Source organism: Alexandromys fortis, unplaced genomic scaffold (genome assembly GCF_014885135.2).
Source record: "Alexandromys fortis isolate MF-2015 unplaced genomic scaffold, M_Fortis_MF-2015_v1.1 scaffold_17, whole genome shotgun sequence".
Classification (NCBI taxonomy): Eukaryota; Metazoa; Chordata; class Mammalia; order Rodentia; family Cricetidae; genus Alexandromys; species Alexandromys fortis.
Genome location: NW_026067896.1, coordinates 5,025,277 through 5,046,021, shown reverse-complemented (window position 1 = coordinate 5,046,021; position 20,745 = coordinate 5,025,277). Strand labels below are relative to the sequence as shown.

The window sequence follows — 20,745 nt, the reverse complement described above, 5'->3', positions numbered from 1 at the left end:
CATGTATTTTTGAGTAGTTTTCTCAAGAGACTGCCAGCCCCTTTGGGGCCAGTACTTGGCCTAACTCTTATTCCTATGTCACGGGTTCTTTATTTGAGCCAGCTAGAGAAAGACTGCATATCCCTATTTATGTCTTGTTCTGTGCGTGGAAAAATAGCAGAACCCAGCTTTATACCATTGCTGCCCACGACTCCCCTCCCAAGAGTAGGACCTAGTGGAGGTCTGTAAATGCCCCGCAGCAAGCACAAAGGGGCCTGCATGTTCAGCAGTGTACTAACGTCATAGAAGCCCACTGCAGACTGGCCTAACCCGGTGCAGGGAATCAAAGTCACCTCCACCAGGTGTCAAGTACAGCAGGACCTCTGATACGGTTCTAGAGCAAACTCATTACTGCAATTGAAAGGCAGAATGAGGATGTAAATCAGATGAGATTTTACAGGTAGAACCAGTCTGGAGAGCTTGATGAGCCTAACTAGGATTTTAAACTTTTTCTTTAAATATAGTAAAAGACAAACCATATTGGTTTGCTTGTTTTGTTTTTGCAAATGTGTGTGTGTGTGCATGTGTGTGTGTGGTTAAGTCTCATAACTGCTCTCTACATGGTGGGAAAGAAATTGTAGGACGCCAAGCATGTACTATTATGAGCTGTCATTCATTAAGGCTGCGTGTCCATCTGGACTGGGGTCGCTGTCTCCAATGGGTTTTAACTCCAAGAGTTAAGCACTGTTTCTTTCATAAACAGGAAGTGCGTCCATGTCTGGGCCCTTTGTTTTTAAGTGAGAAATACACCGTGGGAGTTGATGTAGAGCCTGAGTTCGTCTCTAAAGTAAGCAATATAGATGTCTTAGTGACTAATGACTGTGTCCAGGGTTCTACGCAGTTTCTGCTCTGAAGAGAAAGCTACTAAAATGTAAGAAGCTCTGGTTTCTTCATACGTAAAATGACTGTTCAATGTTAAGGGCTCACTTAACGGATGCTTGCAAGGCATTTAGGAGTTAGCTGGCACATAGCTGCCAACCCTTCGGTGTGGTTTTTATTCAAGAGCTTTAGCTACTGAATGAAGAGAGAACAGAAAGAAACCACCAGATGGAGAGACCATAAATATAAGCATTATTTATAATACCACCACTTTATACAAGTGAACAAGCCAGGCTTTCAAGAAGTCGTCCGATTAATGTCAGTGTCTAAATGCCACAGAGCTGGGGTCGGATCCCAGCAGTCAGTACTGGAATTTATGGCATCACCACACATACCTGAGCGTCACACGACTTCCCTCCTGGTTGTCACAACTCCAGAAGCGTACAAAGTGTTTAGTTAGGACCATTAATCCTGTCTAGTTTGTGAGATGGGAACCATTAACCCTTCTTATTATTTAGTGAAATGAAGACCATCAGCCCCTTGTAGTATTGAATTAGTGATACTAGAAACAAAATACGTCAGAAGACTTAGGTACCAGTGAAATTTACATTCAAAACCTTTTAGGTGTTACCCGCTCCATTGGCTGGCATTTTAACTAGCCGGTTGCTGGTGTGTGGTTAGAGAAGTGATATTTATTACACTGTTTCCTGTTTCCAATATTTGCTACCAGTAAGGCTAGCATTCCGTGAGACTCTGTAGAGACTGAGTCCTGCTGCCACAGTGAAGAAGGTAGCGTGTGTGTGCGCGTGTGTGTGTGCGCGCGCGTGTGTGCGCTCACATCTATGGTGTTCATTTCCTGACGTGGGAGGACCCAGAACTGTTTCCTTTGGGTTGTCACTGATAACATGGAAGTTTAAGTGATGCATTTGTTAAAATATTTTTGATAGCAGGACACCTAAATTAAGTTATCCGGTTCAGCTGATGTGAGTCAGAAACATCTGAGGTAACAACAAAATGTTCAGTGTGAACAGAGATTACCATTTTTTTTTTTTGACTTCTGGGAAGGACTGTGTCCACACAGGAATGAGTATATAGGAAAGAAGCAGGACCAGTTTTTCTATTTGAGGGTGTTAGCGGTTTCTGATAGCACGATGCTTCTCTGAAATCTGACATTTTCAGCATTGAGCAATGCCACGTATTGTTCACCTAGAACGAAAGGCGATAACATTTGCTCACTTGTCTTTCGGTATTTTACATAGCATGAATAACATTTTTAAAGAAATCTGTGTCTATATATGGCAAATTCAGTCCTTGTTTAAATGTGCAGAGCATGCCTGTCTAGCCCCTGTTCCTGGAGTTTACAGTTTTACACACTGTAGACCTGTCAGAGTCTGTGTAGACGTGCACATGTATGCAGGTAACACACTAGCCTGCACACCAGGTGATGGAGCTGGTGTTAGATGTTTGGCCACCTCATCTGAAATCCAATGTGCCACTTTTCTTCCTTCAGCCTGTTCATGTTTACTGCTCTGGAAAAAGACTTCATGTAACGTAGGTCTAGCACTAAAATCCACAGTTTTCTATTCTCCTTCAAGGATATCAGAAGCACAGCTGTAATTTGTACATGTACCCAAGCCCACACCATGGTGCTGCTCCAATTACACAGCTTTCACCTGGGTTCCTCTGCTTGGAGTGCGAAGGTCTGAGCAGTGGATACTGCCCTTTGACAAACTGTGGTTGCTTAGCAAATGTGTTTCTTCTTCCTTTAAAATGAGTAAGTTGTGTGTGGTGAAGAAGTGGACAGGATCTTTCCAATGGTTCTAGCTTTCCACGTGTATGATTTGCTTTGCTGGGCAAAAACAAATGGTGCTCATGTGGTATGAAACACAGTGATTAAAATAAGCATAGCCAGGTTTGCTCGTGTATTTAATGTCTCACGTCCCTGCTTTCTCCCATTCTGTTGCGTTGTTTCTAACCAAGGGGCCGAAGCAGTTCCTCTCATTTGAGAACACAGCTGTGGGGACTGAGCTGGTTATGCTGGGGTTGTTTCACTCTGCAGTAGGAGTTCTGTGCTCTGCCCAGTTGGGAAAAAATGAGTAACTGTTCAATGTTATGTGTCATGACATGGTTTCATCTTAGGAATCATGACATCTCTTATGTAGTCATCTGTCAATGTTTTGAGCATCTGCTCTTCTGATCTAGGATATGTTAAAAAAAAATGGTTCCCAGGGTTGCCAAATAAACAGACTCTCTTCTTACACCTCTTAATGAGGTAGAGATGGATGCTGGGTGATGATCCCTAATCCTGGAAGTGTAGTGTATGAGGTGGGATGTTGGACGATGATCCCTAATCCTGGAGTGTTGTGTATGAAGTAGGATGTTGGGCGATGATCCCTAATCTTGGAAGTGTAGCACTCAGAAAAGGAAGGTTGTTGGTTACAGTCTTGCAGTTTTGTTTTCTCCATGTTCAGTCTGAAATAATTCTGCTTCCACATCCTACATTTTACTCAACTGGCTTCAAAAAAGAGCTGGGCATGGCTTAGTGGTAGAGTGTTTTCCCTGCAAGCGCAGGATCCAGGATTTGTCTCCAGGCAAACAACAGTGTTGGGGAGGATGATATTTGATGGAAAATGATTTATAATAAAGTGAAAATGTCTCCTACAACATGAATACCTGAAGGGACTCCATTTGCTCTAATCTGAGGGAGCGGACACCTTAGTAGGTGGCAGTGGCACTTGGCAAATTCCTTCGGCTTCTGTGGAAGGAAGTGTAGAAATCAGTGGCTTCCAGAGTGAGAAATATAACTATTAAAACCACGAGGGAAAGGTTGAAAGATATACAAGACAACAGAAGACCTTTGATAAACTAGAGCACTGGGGCATCACGGGACAGGCTCTGAACAGTGTGTCTTAACTCCATTACTTCTTCAGTCAGCTCGGTTCCTGCTGATCTGTAGCTGATGGCTCCTGCTGGTGCACTTGGCTCTCTGGGGTTGAGAGATCTCTGCATTGCACTGTATTGTAATTTCCAAAATGTCGTGTCTTACTCTTTCTTGTACAATGTTATAAAAATTGAGTTTCTGATAATTGAAAGTCATTCTGAATAGTTTTCTCTTAAGAATGTGAATTTTTTCTGAGTTTTACCTTGGAAATTAGTTTATTTATTATGTTTAATTTTAGGAAATGGGACTCTTGCAGAACTTTCTGAAAATGTGCATATTTCAGGAGTGTCAACTGGTAAGTCATCTTTTGTAATGTTTAAATTTCATGCATGACTTATATGGTAAATATTGAAAGCCACCTGGTATCTTATGAAGTGATACTTGGCTATAAAAATTATTGCTGCTTTCACAGCATGTAATAAGGAAGGAAGGAACTGGAACATGGAGGAATTCTCATAAGATAAAGTGATATTGCATGCCTGAGGGTTGGTTATACTTTTCCAAACAGACTGTGTAATTATTTTCATGTGAAAGTTAAACCAAGAGAAAAGTCAGCTCAAGTAGAATTAGATATTTTCTCTCCATGCAAACTTGTGTAAAATGAAATTAATTTTGAATGTTATCCTTAGAATTTACAGCCTTAACAATGAAGTGTCTGGTTAGATGTTTTAGGTGAGATAGAGCGATACTCCACAAGAACCTGCTTACTTGCATGCACAGTTGTTAGCATTCTTGGCTCTGTGGAAGCAGAAGTCAGTGAGAGGACCACGGGCCACGGCGGCACAGCTGTCAATTGTGGATGACTTCCAGTGTGTTACCACATTTGCCCCATTAACTATAGTTACCACATATCAAAAACTATCTGTTCATGTATGGAAATAGCTTACTATTAATAATTACTAATAACCCTTCATTTCCCTCTATTATTGATAAGATTTGGGTAGTTAAAAGTCACACCACAATATCAGTCTACTGAGTTTCTATTACAAATTTTACAGTTCTTGTGTTTTTTTTTTCTTCTTCCATAAAGCAGAATTGGAAGTTTGTTGTTGGTTTTGTATCTCTGACTTTGTATTCAGGACGTTAGTGCTCTTACCATGCGCTCTGCTCAGTCTGTGTCCTCACTAAACACTCAAACACACCAGGTCTCCAGAAATCAAAGTTGTCTTCTTCGTTCTTCCACATTTTTTTCACTTTTTCACAGGCATTTAATTGCGTATCGATTTTATACCTCAAAAACAAGGTTTTTAAATTTTATCTCATCTATGACTGTATGAGTTTGGCACCCGTGAGGATGTCAGAGAACACCTGTGGGAGTCAGGGCCCTTCCACAGTGGGCTGCTGGTGGAAAGCAGGCAGGGCCTTGAGCGTGGCAGGCAAGTGTTCTTCCTACCCCTCAGCCTCACCTCTAACTCTGTTATTATTGCTGTTGTCGGGTGGGCAGATGGTCACTAAAGACAGGGGCTCTGTCGCCCACACTTTCTTCCAAGTAGCTGTGGCTAGCTGACTAATCCTCCTGCCTCCACCTTTCAAAGCTGAGATTATGAGATTACTGGTCTGTGCCACACACCCCCTTTTTGTTGTTTTTGAGACGGGGTGTTACTGTGTAGCCCAGGTTGTCCTAACTCTCCAGTCCCCCTTTGAGACGGGGTGTTACTGTGTAGCCCAGGTTGTCCTACATTCTTATCCTCCTGCCCTGCGAGGCTAGTATGGAATCACTGGTTCACAGCACCGTGCCCAGTAAGAGTTGCTGTGTTTGGTCACTACCAGTGTTTACTGTATTAGAAATTAAAGCTGAGAAGTTACCTTAAAACTTACATGTTTGATCTACAATAACAAGAATGAGTTCATTGCAACCTTGTGACTATAGCAGAGTTTAATTAAAGCAGACTTTTCAGGACAAGAGTGTCAACAGTATTGTTGTTTTATAATATTGTAAAGCCTTTATTGATGGATTTAAAGCAGCTAGGTTCTCTCCATCTGTTTCTGCATTCAGTCTCTTCAAACATAAGGTTTTATTTGATACGTGAAAATAATCTAATTGATATGTAACTAAAAACGTAAAGGAGTATTTTAACAACCTTTTTCAGACAACTGTTACAAAAATCCAACAGATGATAGCTTCTCAAGGTTAGCCACAGTTGGAATCTGAATTCATGTGTGAGCTTTCTGTGCTCTGTGACACCGCAATCTGGTCGGCTTTGGCCTCTGAGTACATTTTCATTACCATATATGATTCTATAGAATGTCAGTCACTTAGAATGTTTGCTGAGTTGTAAGGATTAATATGGAATGTGAAAAGCCACAGAAATTTGGACATATTTAATATCAAATTGTAAGTTTATTATCAATGCATCAGGACTGAATTATACTTCTTACTTTTGTCTCTTTGCTTGAGATCAGGGCTGCTGGACTCTTGTTTAGCATTGCCTTTGCTCTTAGTAAATTCCTGTTGGAGAAACATCAGCAGAAAGTCATGCTTTAAAAGGAGTCAGCTGTGTTCTCTCTGTAAGCCTTTCCCCACTTAGGAATTGCAGACACGTGTAGACAAACTTATGGTTTGCCAGGGCTGCCATAGCACAGCACCCAGACTAAACAACGTAATGTGTGTTCTCCTGAGCCTGCAGTCTGAAAGCCCACAATCAAGATGTGGCAAGAATAGTTTCTTCTGCATTCTCTCTGTGGCTTTTAGATGCCATCTTCCTACATCCTGCCCCGGAATCTGTCCTAATGTCTTCTGAAGTTACATCATAAATCCCACCCGTGTGACCTCATTTTAACTTAATTACCTCACCAAAGAGTCTCCATGTAATTACAATGGCTCTCTGAAGTACTAGCATTGGGATCTTAAAAAATGAATTTTGAGGACAATACAATTCATTCCATAACAATGTATATTTTAATTATGTGGATTTATACATCAATAAAATACTCCATTTCAGAAGACAGCAAAACCTTATTAATATGGAATATTTTTTCTGAAGGTTAGTCTCATAAAAATTATTTTTCTATAAAGAACAGCATGTAAGACCCATCCCTAGTATACATTAAAGAGGATAAATGGGTGTTTTTTTTTTCAAAGGCTTTGCCCAGTGAGGGAAACTGTGTGTGCACTGTTACACCTTGTGTGAAGTGTTTCCGGTTTGGAATATTTAGGGACTGGGATGCTCATCATGTGGTCTATTAATTAGACATCTCAAACATCTGAAATTCAGAATGCTCCAAATCTATAATGGCAACAACAAAACCTTTCAGATTTCAGAGCATTTTTGGATTTATATTTGGAGATGAGCAAAACACATGCTGAAAAGGTTTCGGAAATCCTGGCGTCCCTGCAGTGCTGGTCCCAGGCTGAGATGTCTCCCCCCTGAGCAGACTCTAAGGCGAGCATGTTTTCCCTTGAAGAATCAAAGCTCTGGAGTCTGTGGTGCTGCCCGCTCTGCCCTCGGCCTTCACCTTAAGTTTTTCTACTCTGTTTAGTTCTGCAGCCCCTGTTCCAGCTGTCCGCACTGTAAATCGACTGAAGGTTTTAAGTTAGGTTCTACTTTATCCAGTTAGTACGCTTGGAAAATGATTTAAAAAAAAATAATATTTTCCCACAGGAAAAGTCAGGACCATCTCAGGCAAATAAGGGTGCATTGCACCCTGTATGCGGTGACTTCGTTTTATTCTACAGTAAAGCACTGATATGGACCTTGTGCCCCGTAATAGTGGGAGTAAATGCCTTAGTTACTTCTCTACTGACAAAAGGGGATTACAGGAAGCCAGGGCAGCAGCCAGCCGGAGCTTGAGGCAGCCTGGCCAAGGGTGAAAGGGTACTCAGCCAGCCTCCACTCCTTTTACACTCTAGGTCCCCTGCCCAGAGAATGGCCCCTCCCACAGTTCAGGTGACTCTTCTCACTTGAGTTAAGCTAGATCATGCCCTACAGGCATGTCCAGCCGCCTAGCTCCAGGTGATAGGTTTTGTCAGGTTACAGTTAACAGGGACCCTCAGAGTAGGGAATGGGTCTCCAGGAACCTACCTAATGGGAGAAGTGAGCATGTGCAAAGGGCACCTGTGGTGTGTCCTACGGTGAGAGACCCTGTGGTGAGTCATCAGCTTATTAGCCAGATTTACCGAAGGCCCTGAGATGGCTCTGGTGGAGAGGGAGTGACTTGGCCGAGAGAGGGGCAGGGCATCAGTCTATTCTGGAGAGAGAGGTGTCTATGTGTGGCTGGTGGTACGTCTTGGTCCCCACGCTTGCAGCATTTGTTTCTAACAGATTATTCCTTTCCGTCATTTTCTTCCTCTGAAAACTTGCAAGAAATATAAATTTGTCCTTTGCTCATTTTATGGCTACAAGTTGATATAAAAGATATTAAATTATAAAGTTTAGTGACTGAATATGATAAAAAGTATTATATATCATATTTTAATATTTTTCCTTTTAATTTAGAACTATTTATCTTTTTCCTTTTTCTTTTTTTGAAGTTTAATGAAAGTGCAATTAATGAATAAATAGGAGTTTTGAAAAACACCCTAATTTAGAAGCAATAAAAAGTAAAAAAAGAATAATCAAATATTAGTTGTTTGATTCAGGTCAATATTATAAGTTAGAGTAAAATTTAGTTTAAATAAAATAACATTGTTAAAAATCAAATACACTTGTTTACTGTGTTCAAAGGACTTGTTATAATCAACCTGACCTAAAACATGGCCCCTTCTATGAAATAAAGACGCCATATTTTGACTATTTTTTTAAATAAAGAAAATCACGTATGGGTTGAATGGATGACTCGGGTTAAGAACACTGACTGCTCTTCCAGAGGTTCTGAGTTCCACTCCCACAAGCACGCGGTGACTCGGTGCCCTCTTCTGGCCTGCACCTACACTTGAATTATAGCTGATCTTAGTTTAAAGTTTATAGACTACTTGTTATTTTTCTTTGTGTTTATGTCCATTATGAATGCACAAAGTTCCCACCACGCAGGGCTTGCAGTTAATTTCTGGAGCACATCACCGGCTTTGTCCAGTGATTTCCCCCAGCGTAGATCGTGCTGCAAAAGATGTGTCTATTATTCGGTAATGCATTTTGATATGAGCCTTATGCTTTTATTTCTAAGACTGTACTCACGGTCTGGAAGTCCGGTAGAATCGCTGCATCAAAAGGGGTCGCAGCAGCCGGCGCAGCTGTGCAGCATATGTGAGCATTTACATTAGGTGTGATCATCATTCTTGCTTAATATTTTTCCTTGTGCTATTTTTATCAAGTCCTAACCTTTTACTTCCCCTACTCTGTTTCTTAAAGAAGAAATTAATTGTTCCTCCTTTTGCTTCCTAGCCTAGAGATGTGCTGTTGTAAACAAAAGGAGTAAGGTTGACTTCTTTTTATAATTTATGCTCTTTTTTACATTCCGATTGTTAATTAGAAAAGATTTTGGAGCTTAATCCTTTTACAGCTGAAAGGGTTTTTGTTTTGGTTTTTTTTTTTTTCATTTAATTTTAATGTTAGGACTGGCATGTCATATTCGATTCAACAGTGAGACAGCTCGGTGTACCTTTTAATATCAATAGTCAAATGTTCTAAATGAGGTTAGTTTATCTGGAATCTATTCTGCATTTGATATGAAATCTTTTATCAAGCAGAACGAGCATATGATAGCTTACAAAAGAATACTGCTTCCAAAATTCTTTAATCCTTGCTGATACTGTTAGGTTTAAAACCTGTGACAAATGGCTTAGGCAACTATTAACATATCAAAGCAGACGCTGGTCACTAGCTTCTCCCAGCATCCTTTAGCCTGTACCTGTCATGGGGCCCTCCTGGCTGGCATACCCCTTTCCCTGCCCGAAACTTCTTCAGCCCCTGGGCTGGGCTACACTTCCCCCAGCCACCCTCTCTAGATCATCCAGCTATTGGTTACCTGCCTCTTTTGCCATTTTTTGGGCCTCCTGACTGCTGCACCTTGTCCCCCCCTCTCCCCTCTCTCTACTCACTCCCCCTCCTCACGCGGCCCAGGGTCATGTCCACTCTGGACTCCCCCAGATGCCGCTGCCTCTGCCCACACTTCTCCCACATATCCTTTCCTCCACCAAACCTGGGACCAGTCATGTTCCTTTCCTTTTTATTTATTTCTGTCATTCAAATATTATTAAATAAGTGTGAACTTCAAATAGTTTTTAAGCATTATTTTTTTAATTGCCAGAACTGAGTCTTTCAAAATCACCCTCCTTTATTGTGTATTTGCATTTTCTAGCTACCTGTTCTGAGGGTTAGAGGTCCGGCACGCTGCTGATCCCAAAGCCTCTTACAACTGATGCTTCAGTTGTAGCCTTAAAAAGGAGGGGCTGGGGTGTGGACTTATTACTGTCTGAATAGCAGGTGATTCGCACATGAGCTAATGATTTATGATGGATGCAGCATTATGTTCATGTGACATGTTTTTAGCCACTGCTTTAATTTTAAATATCATAATGTAGAATTTTACAGTTTCACTGAAGAACATTTAGTCTGATGAAATATTAATTCTAAAGGAATCTAAAATAAAACTTAACTGGCAATTATCTGATAGTGCTGTATGGTTCATTTTAATACAGAAAGTTACGCGAGTGAACCTTGGTCTTTGTACCTTTCCTGAGGGTTTTAATGTTTTACAGTTTTTCAATCAAGTACCTTGATCTTTTGCTGAAGCAACAAGAAGAATTTCACGGTTTCATTTGACCAGTGCCTTTTATCTGTTTCAAATAAAGACATGAGAAGTTACTATGTTCTTTTTGATAATGAATCCACTAAGATTTTAAGATCAGAGAATATGAAGTAGAACTTAATGGGACCCAGGAAACTCCTTCGGACAAGGAAGGGGGTGGGGATGCAGGACCCGTTTTTTGAGGAAGGCAGCGCCCACTCCTACAGAATGCTCTGAGTTGCCCACCTTCCCGCAGCCTCTGGATGAAGCATTCCAGAGGCCATGGTGGAGCTCCCCGTGAGCCTTAGGGAGTGGAGATGCCCCACCTTTTATAGTCTATGCTATATAACTTCATCTTGTTACTATTTTACTATGCAATAATGTATTTTAATATGTAATGTAATCGTGTTTTATATATTCTCAACCATCTACTAAATATCTGCTTTAATAAAATTATGTGTGTTTTCATGTTGCATTGTCATATTGAACAGTGAATAAAGTCAGTGTTAGAACAGTGGGGTGAGTCCCTGGAGTGCCGTTGAGAGGGTGTGATGCTTAGAGGATGGACGTGAGGGGTGCAGCGTGTATCTAGCAACAGGGCCAGGGCACTGGGTGGGCATAAAACAAACACGTTCACATATGGAGGATTTCTCTTCCACTCTTATACTTTGAGAATAACTTTTCCAAGTGTGATGCTCATTAGTTAACTCTAACTGTGCTAAATCTCCTGTGTAGTACTGTACACAGCCAGCCGCTCAATGGGTACTTTAGTTTGGACATTTCAGAAGGGTGGGCCTCTTGTGGGGCTCCTCACAGTGGGGAACATGCATTCCGAGGAGGTGGTGGAGCATAGGGGAGGTGGAGGAAGACAGTGGGAGGCCTTGTGGTCCGCAGCTGCAGCCCGCCCTCAGTGGTGATCTTAGGACCCTGTTCCTTCTCTTACCTAAGGCCTAGAGTAGTGAGGCCATCATTTGACCATAATTCCAGAAGCGTGAGCCAAAATAATCTGTTGTTGTTGGTAAAATGATTAACTCTGGTACTCTTACGAGACCCAGCCGCAGGTGGTGAAGTGGAAGTGGACGTTTCACTACCAGCTTGCTGAAATGGCCCAGGATAAGGGGACTTGTGGTCTTCAGTCTCACGGATAGAATGTGGTGTCCAGAGCAAAGGAGGGATAGTTTTTAATCACGCTCCTTCCGCACTATTATATTCATTTTTGTTTATTACTCTTCAGAAAGGACATAGTGGCTTAGATATGGATGGATAGTGTGTCATAGCTGATCGAAAAATCATGAACTCTGAGGCCATTGTTTGCCAAGTACTGCTTCCTGCCGCTCTCTTCTAGGCTTCCCCAAAAGTCGCCGTAAGCTCCAGAAATGAATACTTTCCCCATTCGGGGACGAGGAATAATCACTTGCTCAGCATTTAAATCTCTAGTGTATAAATTAGAAAAATGTAGGTACCGTAACAATAGTTCTTATGCCCTCACAGGGAAAAAATGCCCTCGTGGCTTTAAAAGCGGAATAAAAAGGCGAGTCTTCCCCGTTCCTCTTATCTTCTGCTTCGCCAGCAGTTTCGGAGTTACTCCTAGTACTTAGAAGCCTCCTAGGGAACGGCTAATTTCTCGCAGTGTAATTATAGTCAGCTTCGTTGCTCTCCTCATTCCGTATTTTGCCCTATGTCCAGAGCTCTTTGGTGTGTTGTGCCTCTTGTGACTACTGGGCGTCTGATTTTCCTACCACGTAACGTTTTCTTATTCTTTGTCAGGAACATTAATGATCTTCACGACACCATGAAATCACCTGCTTAGATGAGAGCTGGTGTCCAGGCAGAATAACATGGTTCTTGAGGGATGCCACTGAGAGTGACAGGAATGAGTGTGTTGATGTATCCGTCCTTACACGTCTGCGCCAATGCAGGAGGATATCCTTGTGTGTTAGAAACACTGGGTGCAGGATTTCTAATCATTGGTGTGAGGACGAGAGCCTGGTGGGAGACGGAGTACTGTGTTTTCCCACTTGTACTCACTTTACCTTTAGATTGCAGTGTAAGATTTCCCACGTTAGAGTATTAAATAACCTCGCTAGAATCCTAGTGATCATTTCCACTGAAGGAAGTGTTTGGTTTTCTGAGGGGGAGGGGCATTGAACACCAAGGCCTTCTAAACCACCTGCAACCGCTCTACCACTGAAAGACTCTCAGCGGTTCTGGTTTCCCTTTTAAAAGATTATGGTGTAATTTAAATTAGGTGCATTTGTGTGTGAGTGCAGGTTCCCATGGTTCAGAGGCGTCCAGTCCTCTGGAGCAAAAGTCATGGCAGCCACAAGCCAACTGCATGGACGCAGAGAACCAATACTCGGACAGAACAGGAAGCATCTCTCCAGCCCCCGCCGACTCCTGACTTCTTATGAAGGATTACAGATAACTTTTGGAGCACTCCTTAGGGAGTACTTCACATACTCAGTCTCCTTCCTTCCTTTCGGACTGCTCATCCTCAGTGTTGACATTTCCCTGAGGACAGAGCTCTGCTGGGGTACCATGTGATCAGACACTCACTTCAGGAGTCTAGACAGCAGAGGCTCAAGTGTAGATACTAGGTATGTGTGGCAAAGTGACAAGGTAGAGGAACTGGACTTGGAAACCCATCTGTCCAGGAGCTTTTGTGCTTCCAGTTCCAGTGCATGCTCCCCTTCCTTCTCACAGAGGGCCGTCCTCCACCTGACGTGGCACCTCACAGAGGGCCGTCCTCCTCCTGACGTGGCACCTCACAGAGGGCCGTCCTCCTGACATGGCACCTCACAGAGGGTCTCTCCAGTGCTTTCACTCCAGCAAATTCAGCACAGCTGATCATTTGCTGTGCTCTCAGGGGCTCATTGGTTTAGCATGTTTGCTTTTCAGATGGAGTCTCGTCCTGTTACCATCTTTGAGAATGCTGCACCCTTCTTTATTCTCCCAGCCCCATCTGCTCTCTCCTTCTCTGTTTCTCTTCAAAAAAAAAAAAAAAAACCATTTTATTCTTTTGTTATTGTTTTAAGAACCCAGAACACTTCCTCAGCTTCCACTTAATCCTTTTATGGCTGTTTTATCCCATGCCATCTGCATCTTAGCCATGCATACCCGTGTGTACGTTCTCTTTATCATCAAATGTAGATTCTTGAATGTTGTCTTAGTCAGCATTCTCTCACTGTGACAGAATACCTGCGGTGGTCATCTTACAAACAGAAAAGATTATTTTGGCTCATAGTTTCCTTTGATAGTCGCTGGGACCTGTTGAGTTGAGCCTGTATGGCAGGACAGCATTTCACAGAGGAATCTGCTCGCCCGTGACTGCCAGGAAGCAGACAGGGAGGGATGGTATACTGTCAGAGTGTCTCCCCGCTTCCTAAAGAACCCCAATTTCCCAGCCGTGCCACAGGCTGGGAGAGTGCAGAGACACTTGGTGCAAGCGCAATGCTTATTATTAATTCTGAAAAGAACAATTTATTGCTACTTGCTATTCCTAGATCGGTTTTTATGCAGATAGGGCTCACTCTTCAGAAACTGTAACCACGCTTATTCCCTGGGCTTTAACATTATTGTAGCCATGAGAGCTCAGCTGAATTCTACTCATTGTTCATGCTGATGACTTTCATGGGCCTTATGAGCTGTAAACTTTTGACTTGGAGCAGAAGTCTTATCCTCAGCTCTGTGAACTGTAACTTTTTGTAGCTCTAATAATAAAACCCAGAGACAGATATTGGGGTTCAACATGGAGATCGGAAAAACAAAGCAGCTAGCCTCTAGACCTTTTACCTCCACCAAAGGGGCGAGATCCTGTCTCCAGGAATCCTCAGACTCCAGACTCCACTGAGCTCCTGTCTCTTCCCTTTATATTTCTCTCTCCACCTAGCCCTGTTGCTCCTGTCTCCACCTCCCTATTGCTGGGAATTAAAGGCCTGGGATCCCAAGTGCTGAGATCACTTTTGTGTGAGCTCTCTTTCTTTTTTAGATAGACTCAATCTTGTATAGCCCAGGATGGCCTTGAACTCACAGAGATCCATCTACCTCTGTCTCCCAAGTCCTGGAATAAAAAGTGTGCCACCACTCCATGGTCTGTATGTCTAGCTGGTATGGCTGCTTTGTCCTCTCATCTTCAGGCAAACTTTATTTATTAAAACACAAATAATTTACCACTATAACTTTTTAAGAAAATTTTAGTTTAATTTTTTTCATACAATATTTTTAACATATTTTTCTGCCCCAACTCCTAGGATCTCCCCATTTTCCTACCCACCAACTTCTTGTTCTTTCTCTGTCTCTCTCAAAAAAAAAAAAATGGAACACACACATACCAAAAAAATCAAAACAGATGAAGGAAGGATAAACACACAAATGTGGGGTTCATTTTGCGATGACTGGTTACTCCTGGGGCCTGCTCTGGTATGTAGTTTATAAACCCGGCGACACTCCATGGCAATAGCCTTTGATGTTAGGAGTCTATGGGATTCCTTCAGCAAGCCACCCACTAAGATATAGCTGGTTCTTGGCACTGGAGGATTACTTTGCGTCCTAAGATACTAGTTGGGGCATTTGTCTCCCCCATTATATGGTGACTCCTCAGCAATGAGACTGAACGATTGCACACCCCCACACCTGCTGTCTTCACATGGGCACTAGAGATGGAACTCGGGGCCTTCTGCTTACAAAGCAAGCACTTTACCAAGTGAACTGTCTCCCCAGCCCCAGTGATAGCCTTTGTTTTTCGTTTGCTTAGTTTTTTTTTTTTTTTTCAAAATACATCTCTTTTATTGGAATTGACCCCTTCTTATTAGTGTTTTCTTACAAGTTTTCTTTGTTGGCTTATCTTTTTTCTTCCCACACATGGAGTTAAGTACATGATATTATTGAACTATGTAAGTAGAGGAAAGGGGAAGGTGCAGTAAGAACAAAGGCGTTCTCTCTTTAATGTGTAAGTAGATGTAGGAAAAGCACGTGCTGAGCCAGCCAGATGAGTGCCGTGACTTCATTTCATCAACACTAGCCAAGACTACAGATGGGGGAAGGTGTGCTCAAATTGTCCTGTGGAGATCTTTTGAAGTGTTGTATACCACATTTATGTATCTTTCTTGAAGTATGCTGTTTGCTGTAAGTTACTTTAAACACATATGACATCATTTAGCCCTGTATTTATTACATTTTTCCCCCAAGACAGGATTTTTCTGTGTAACAGCCCTGGATATCCTGGGACTCCCTTTATAGGCCATGCTGTCCTTGAACTCACAGAGATCCACCTGCCTCTGCCTCCTGATTAATCCTCTGCTGGGATTAAAGGCTTGAGACACCACAGCCGCCTTATTACATATTTCTTACAATAACTGTTGTGTTTCTTAGATTCAGCTAATAATTATACGTCCTTCCTCATCTGTTATTTCCTTGAAAATACCAATTCTTTTTCATGCCCTTCATATTTGTCTTGTGAGGTTTAGTGGTCAGTGAGTGTCATTTACTAACTTGTATTTCAGTTTTATAAAACCCAAACCACGTACACTTCATATGTCCTTAACCTCAGCTACTTATTGTCATAAAGTATCAACTCTTGTCAGTTCTGAAATGAAACCTAGCTTTTCATTCTTTGAACAGGGAACTGTACATTTTCTTTTACAAGTAGTTTAGGTCCAATCATAAATTTCACTGCTAACTTCTTTTCTCCAGGCTTTAAAAATGTTGAACTCTGAAACTGAAGGATTTATTTGACATGGTTTTGACATGATCTTTTCTCTCCCATCCTCATCTTAATAAAAGTCATCTGAAGCCTTCCACTTTGAAATGATGGCTTTTAAAAATAGGCCGTAAGTTTTACTCCTACTTTTACAACCACAGTTCTGTGTTTGTACTGTAAGATTATTGAAATAGTAATAGAAACTTGAAGTCTTAGGTTTGTATTAGTTTTGCTTAATTTTTAATTCATGCAAACGATATCTCTATTTTAAACTGGGAATCTAATTGCAAAATCTTATTAATAAATCCATCAAAGGACCTCTCCACCTATTCATTCTTTAGCAGATTCTCTCCTGAGGAGCAGAATACATAATAAATAGAAACAGTTTTTAGTTAAACCCTTCGGTGAACCTTCGTCCCCAGGGTTGGACATGCGTCACTGTTTTGTCCTGACACTAGATCCCCTGTAAATAAATGATAGACTCTGAGGGATCTTAACCAGGTCGCCGTGTGCCTGCAAAGACGGTGCGCCTGAGCTGGAAGCTGACATCACTTCCCTCTTGTTGCTGTTTCTTCTTTGTTCGGTTTCGTTTTCTGCGCTTGGTCTTGCTATGTAGTCTAATATACTTCAGTGTCTCCATCTTCCCGCCTTCACCTTCCAGGTGCAAACAGCACCACCTCAGCGATTTGCTGTCTTTCTAATGAACAATTAGAAGCCATTTGGTATAGGGGCAGGGTTCTACTCCTAGAGTTAATGAAGAATTTATAAAAGCTGTAGATGTGTGTCATCATTCATGCATGAATTTTGTTTATGTCTAAAGGTGCCCACCAAAGTAAATTAAATAAATTTGGGGGGTTTTCTTAGTTGTGGTTTATGTTCAAAGAACAAACACTTGATGTTGCTAATTAAGAAATCGATTAAGAAACAAGATGAGTTTAGGGTCAGCCTGCTGTATAGAGCGAGTTCCAGGACAGGCTCCAAAGCTACACAGAGAAACCCTGTCTCAAAAAAAAAAAAAAAAAANCAAAAAAAAAAAAAAAAAAAAGAGCAAAATGAACAAAGACTAAATATAGCAATTTTTGATATGTTATGTATGTATGTGTGTGTGTACATGTGTGTCTCTTTGTGTGTTCTTGGAAACCTCATACCTTACAAATCACACACTAAAATAACAGGACTTTTGAAAGAAGTGGTGTTCGTACTGATCTTTTAGAGGTATTTCACTGTACAGGTATCGAGAACAAATAAAATACCAGTCAGAATACTAATGTGGACAAATAGCAAGGACTTTTTGTGCCTAGCATTGGTCTGTACTGGGCAGCCGTGTAGGCCTGACTCATGCTTGTCTCTGCAAGACATTTGTTTCAAACAGAGACCAGTACAATCAAAACAAAAACAATCAAACGTGATTCAGACAGACCCTTCCCTGGAAGGTGCTTGGTTTACACCTGTGCTGGCTTTGCTACCTCCTGAGATGAGCATCCAGGAGCAAGCGGGCAGCTTAGGTCCGCAAAGGAGCCACTCCGTATAATAAAGGAAGGTGCTTCTAGGCTTTTCTTGAAAATAGTTTTCCTTAACTAAAAATTCCTACTTCGGATGATTTGCATGCTAGGAAATTTTTCATACAATCTTACATTACCCTAACAAAATTTCCCCCATTGCCAATTACATACACTCTTACTGTATGTCAATCCATTACACTCTTATTGAAGGATGAACTAGACCATAGCTAAAGTAATTCTGTGTAAGCAATAGAGAAGGCATGGATTGAATTAATGTAGGAAAAGAAGGTCAACATTGAATGCTGTAAATTGGGAGTTCTGTCAAAATCTAGAAAGGTGAGGTTTAAGCGAGCTAAAAATACAAGCATTTTGTTTTAAAACAAAAAAAAGTTATAAACATGGGGCTAGAAAGCTGGCTCATTGGTTAAGAGCATTGGCTGCTCCTCCAGAAGACTCGGGTTCAATTCCTAGCACCTGCATGGCAGCTTATAACTGTCTCTAGCTCCACTCCAGGGGACCTGACATCCTCACACAGACATAAATCCAGGCAAAACACCAATGCACGTAAACGTCTTTTAAAATGAATGAGCTCTTTAAAGAGTTATAAATAGAGGTTTGGGGTATGTCCTGCCTGTCCTCACCCTGTCCTCCATCCAGCCGCTCACTTTATGTCGCACTTTCTTACTCCTTCTGGGGCACAGCTTAGCCTACCTCTGCCCTCTTTCCTACCATGCCCGGTCCTGGAGCAGGCCAGGCTTTACTGTCCACCAGTCTGATTTGTCACGTGTGATATTACTCATTGACCATTCCTTTATCAAAATAATTGTGTTTACACCTTCAGCACCCTTTGCTTGCTGTTCATGGCTTAAATGCCCATTTAAAAGCAAGAAAATAGCAGCTTAAATTTGATCACATTAAACACAGTAAACCACTGCAAATTACAGTTGAGGTTAAACATCAGAGCTGAAGTGTTGGGATGAAAGGGGTTGGGGCGTTTATAATATGCTAGTGTAATGAAAGAAATAGGGGTTGAAAGACACTGTAAGGCTGGGCTTTGCTGACAGGTAGTAAAAGCAAGCTCGGCTCCCAACTGAAACTTGCAGTTCTCATGACCAGATCTTGTTTTTGAATGTCTGCGGCAACCTGTGACAGTCTCAAAATGAGTTTCCGTTTTACTCACCTGCCTTCTCTTAACCAAATGGTGCTGGAGCCAGTGAAGATGTTGAACATAGAATAAAGAGGACTTGGGAACACATAGTTCTGACTGTGCTGAATTTGAACTTGGAATGCCCAGTGAGCATTTGACCGTGCAGAGTCCCTGGCTAGAGAGTTTAAGCCCTGACCTGTGGGTTGTAGCTGAGCCTGTAAGAGGGTGGGGTGCACCAAGAGTGAAAAGAAAGGGGCTCTGCATGAGCACTGCCTGATAAGAGTGGCTGGGGAGGGGGACCAATCCCAGAAAACCTACAGGGCAGTTGAGGGCGGGGGGGGGGGGGGGGGGGACGACACCAGAAGATGCCTGTCAGCCAGTCAAGGTAGTAGACCCTAACATGAAGCAAAAAAGGCAATGCCAGGATCTCTAGAGAGATCTTGGGAACTGCGGACCAAGTGAGTGGTGTGTGTGTGTCGTTTCTATGGCCAAGGTTAGAACTGGGAGTCTGAGTTCAGTAGATCAAATGACTGCAAAGCAAGGAAAGAAAGAAACGCTCTGATGATCCTGGGTAGCTTCTGGAAATGCACCCAGATGAGCGTGATGAGGGCAAGCGGGCTGATGGAGATGCTGGGGATCGTCAAGGAGTAGCCCTTGTTTAACAGGGAGAAATTAAAACTAAGTGTGACTGGGTTATACTGCAGCCAAGCCAGTAATGCGAAAGAGAGCCATTCCAGTTTGCCAGTGCAGTACAGACAGACTCTTAACCAAAACCAAAAAGACGGATTTGAATAGTTTGTTTTTGCAGTTTAAAGCATTCTTTCACAGCTATGGGAGGCTATGTCATGGTTGTACTAGAGTTTATTTACATACCCAACCAATGCAGTGCACTTGGGTGAAGTGACTAAAGTGGCGGGGATCACCATAACGAATAGTGGGTATTTGAGACTGAAATTTTAACCCTGGCTTTATACAATGATATGTTTATTTCCGTGGAATCTCATTAGCATACAGTTTTAATGAGTCTGTAGATCACCTGAAGGCTCTTTTAAAGCCTCTGCCACAGAAAGCCAGATTCTAGCAAGCTGTAGATGGGCAAAACAAAGTCAGAATATCTAAAATGAGTTCAAGGAAAATCTTCGATATTATAATTTAGTTCTGTACTTACTAAGAGGAATGAGGTATACCTTAAAATAATGTCACTAAGAATACAGATAGAAATATAAGTGTAGTAAGTCTTAAAATAACTTCTCCTGTCTATGGTGGCATCTCTCAGCCCTATGCAGGTGTGTACAGTGTTCATGTGTATTCAGGTGTGCTCAAACATGTTCATGTGTGTTTATGCACATTTACATGTCCTGTGTTCACGCAGAAGTTTTATTTTTTGGTATGTGAGCACCACCTATTGGTTTCTCATGTACTGGAATTTTTTTCTTAAAACCTAATTTTAAAAAAACTAAAAATAATAATCTTTCTAGTCTTTCCCTAGAGTTAGTCTAGTGTTTATTTAAAAGTTGGCGGTTTTATGCTGTGTGATAATCTACTAGGTAAAAGTGACCAGAATAAGGCCTTGGACTTTTTCCCGTGGGTCATGACAGCTGTCTAAATGAAGCAGAGACAAAGCAGTGTGTTATTTCAATAAATCTTTATAAGAGAATTACACTCGAAGAAATCAAGTCTTTTTCGGAACCATCATTCCTGAAAATCAATCTTTTTTCTTGTAAGGGAGGGAATTTACTCTCTGATATAGTCAGAGATTAGCTCAGACGTTCATCTTCTTGCCTCTGCCTCCCGAGTGCTGGGAATGGAGGAGCTCTCGCTCCACCGTGCCCAGCTCAAGGAGTTTACTAGTAATGAAACTAGCGATGGTAGCCAGTTAATAGATAATCAGTGAGTAACAGCGGCCGTGGTTGTGACTGGGCATGAAGGCAGA

General features: G+C 41.8%; 1 protein-coding gene across 2 annotated transcripts in view; it reads left to right on the top strand.

Moving 5' to 3' along the window:
• Lrp12 (LDL receptor related protein 12) overlaps window positions 1–20,745 on the top strand; it is a 72,215-nt gene that overhangs the window by 37,087 nt on the left and 14,383 nt on the right. The window contains exon 2 of one of the 2 annotated variants that reach the window (XM_050161708.1): window positions 4,038–4,094. The exons of the other annotated variant lie outside the window; for it this stretch is intronic. Coding sequence (XP_050017665.1) covers window positions 4,038–4,094 — 57 coding nt within the window. The remainder of the gene's footprint in view (window positions 1–4,037; window positions 4,095–20,745) is intronic. 2 annotated transcript variants of the gene reach the window in all.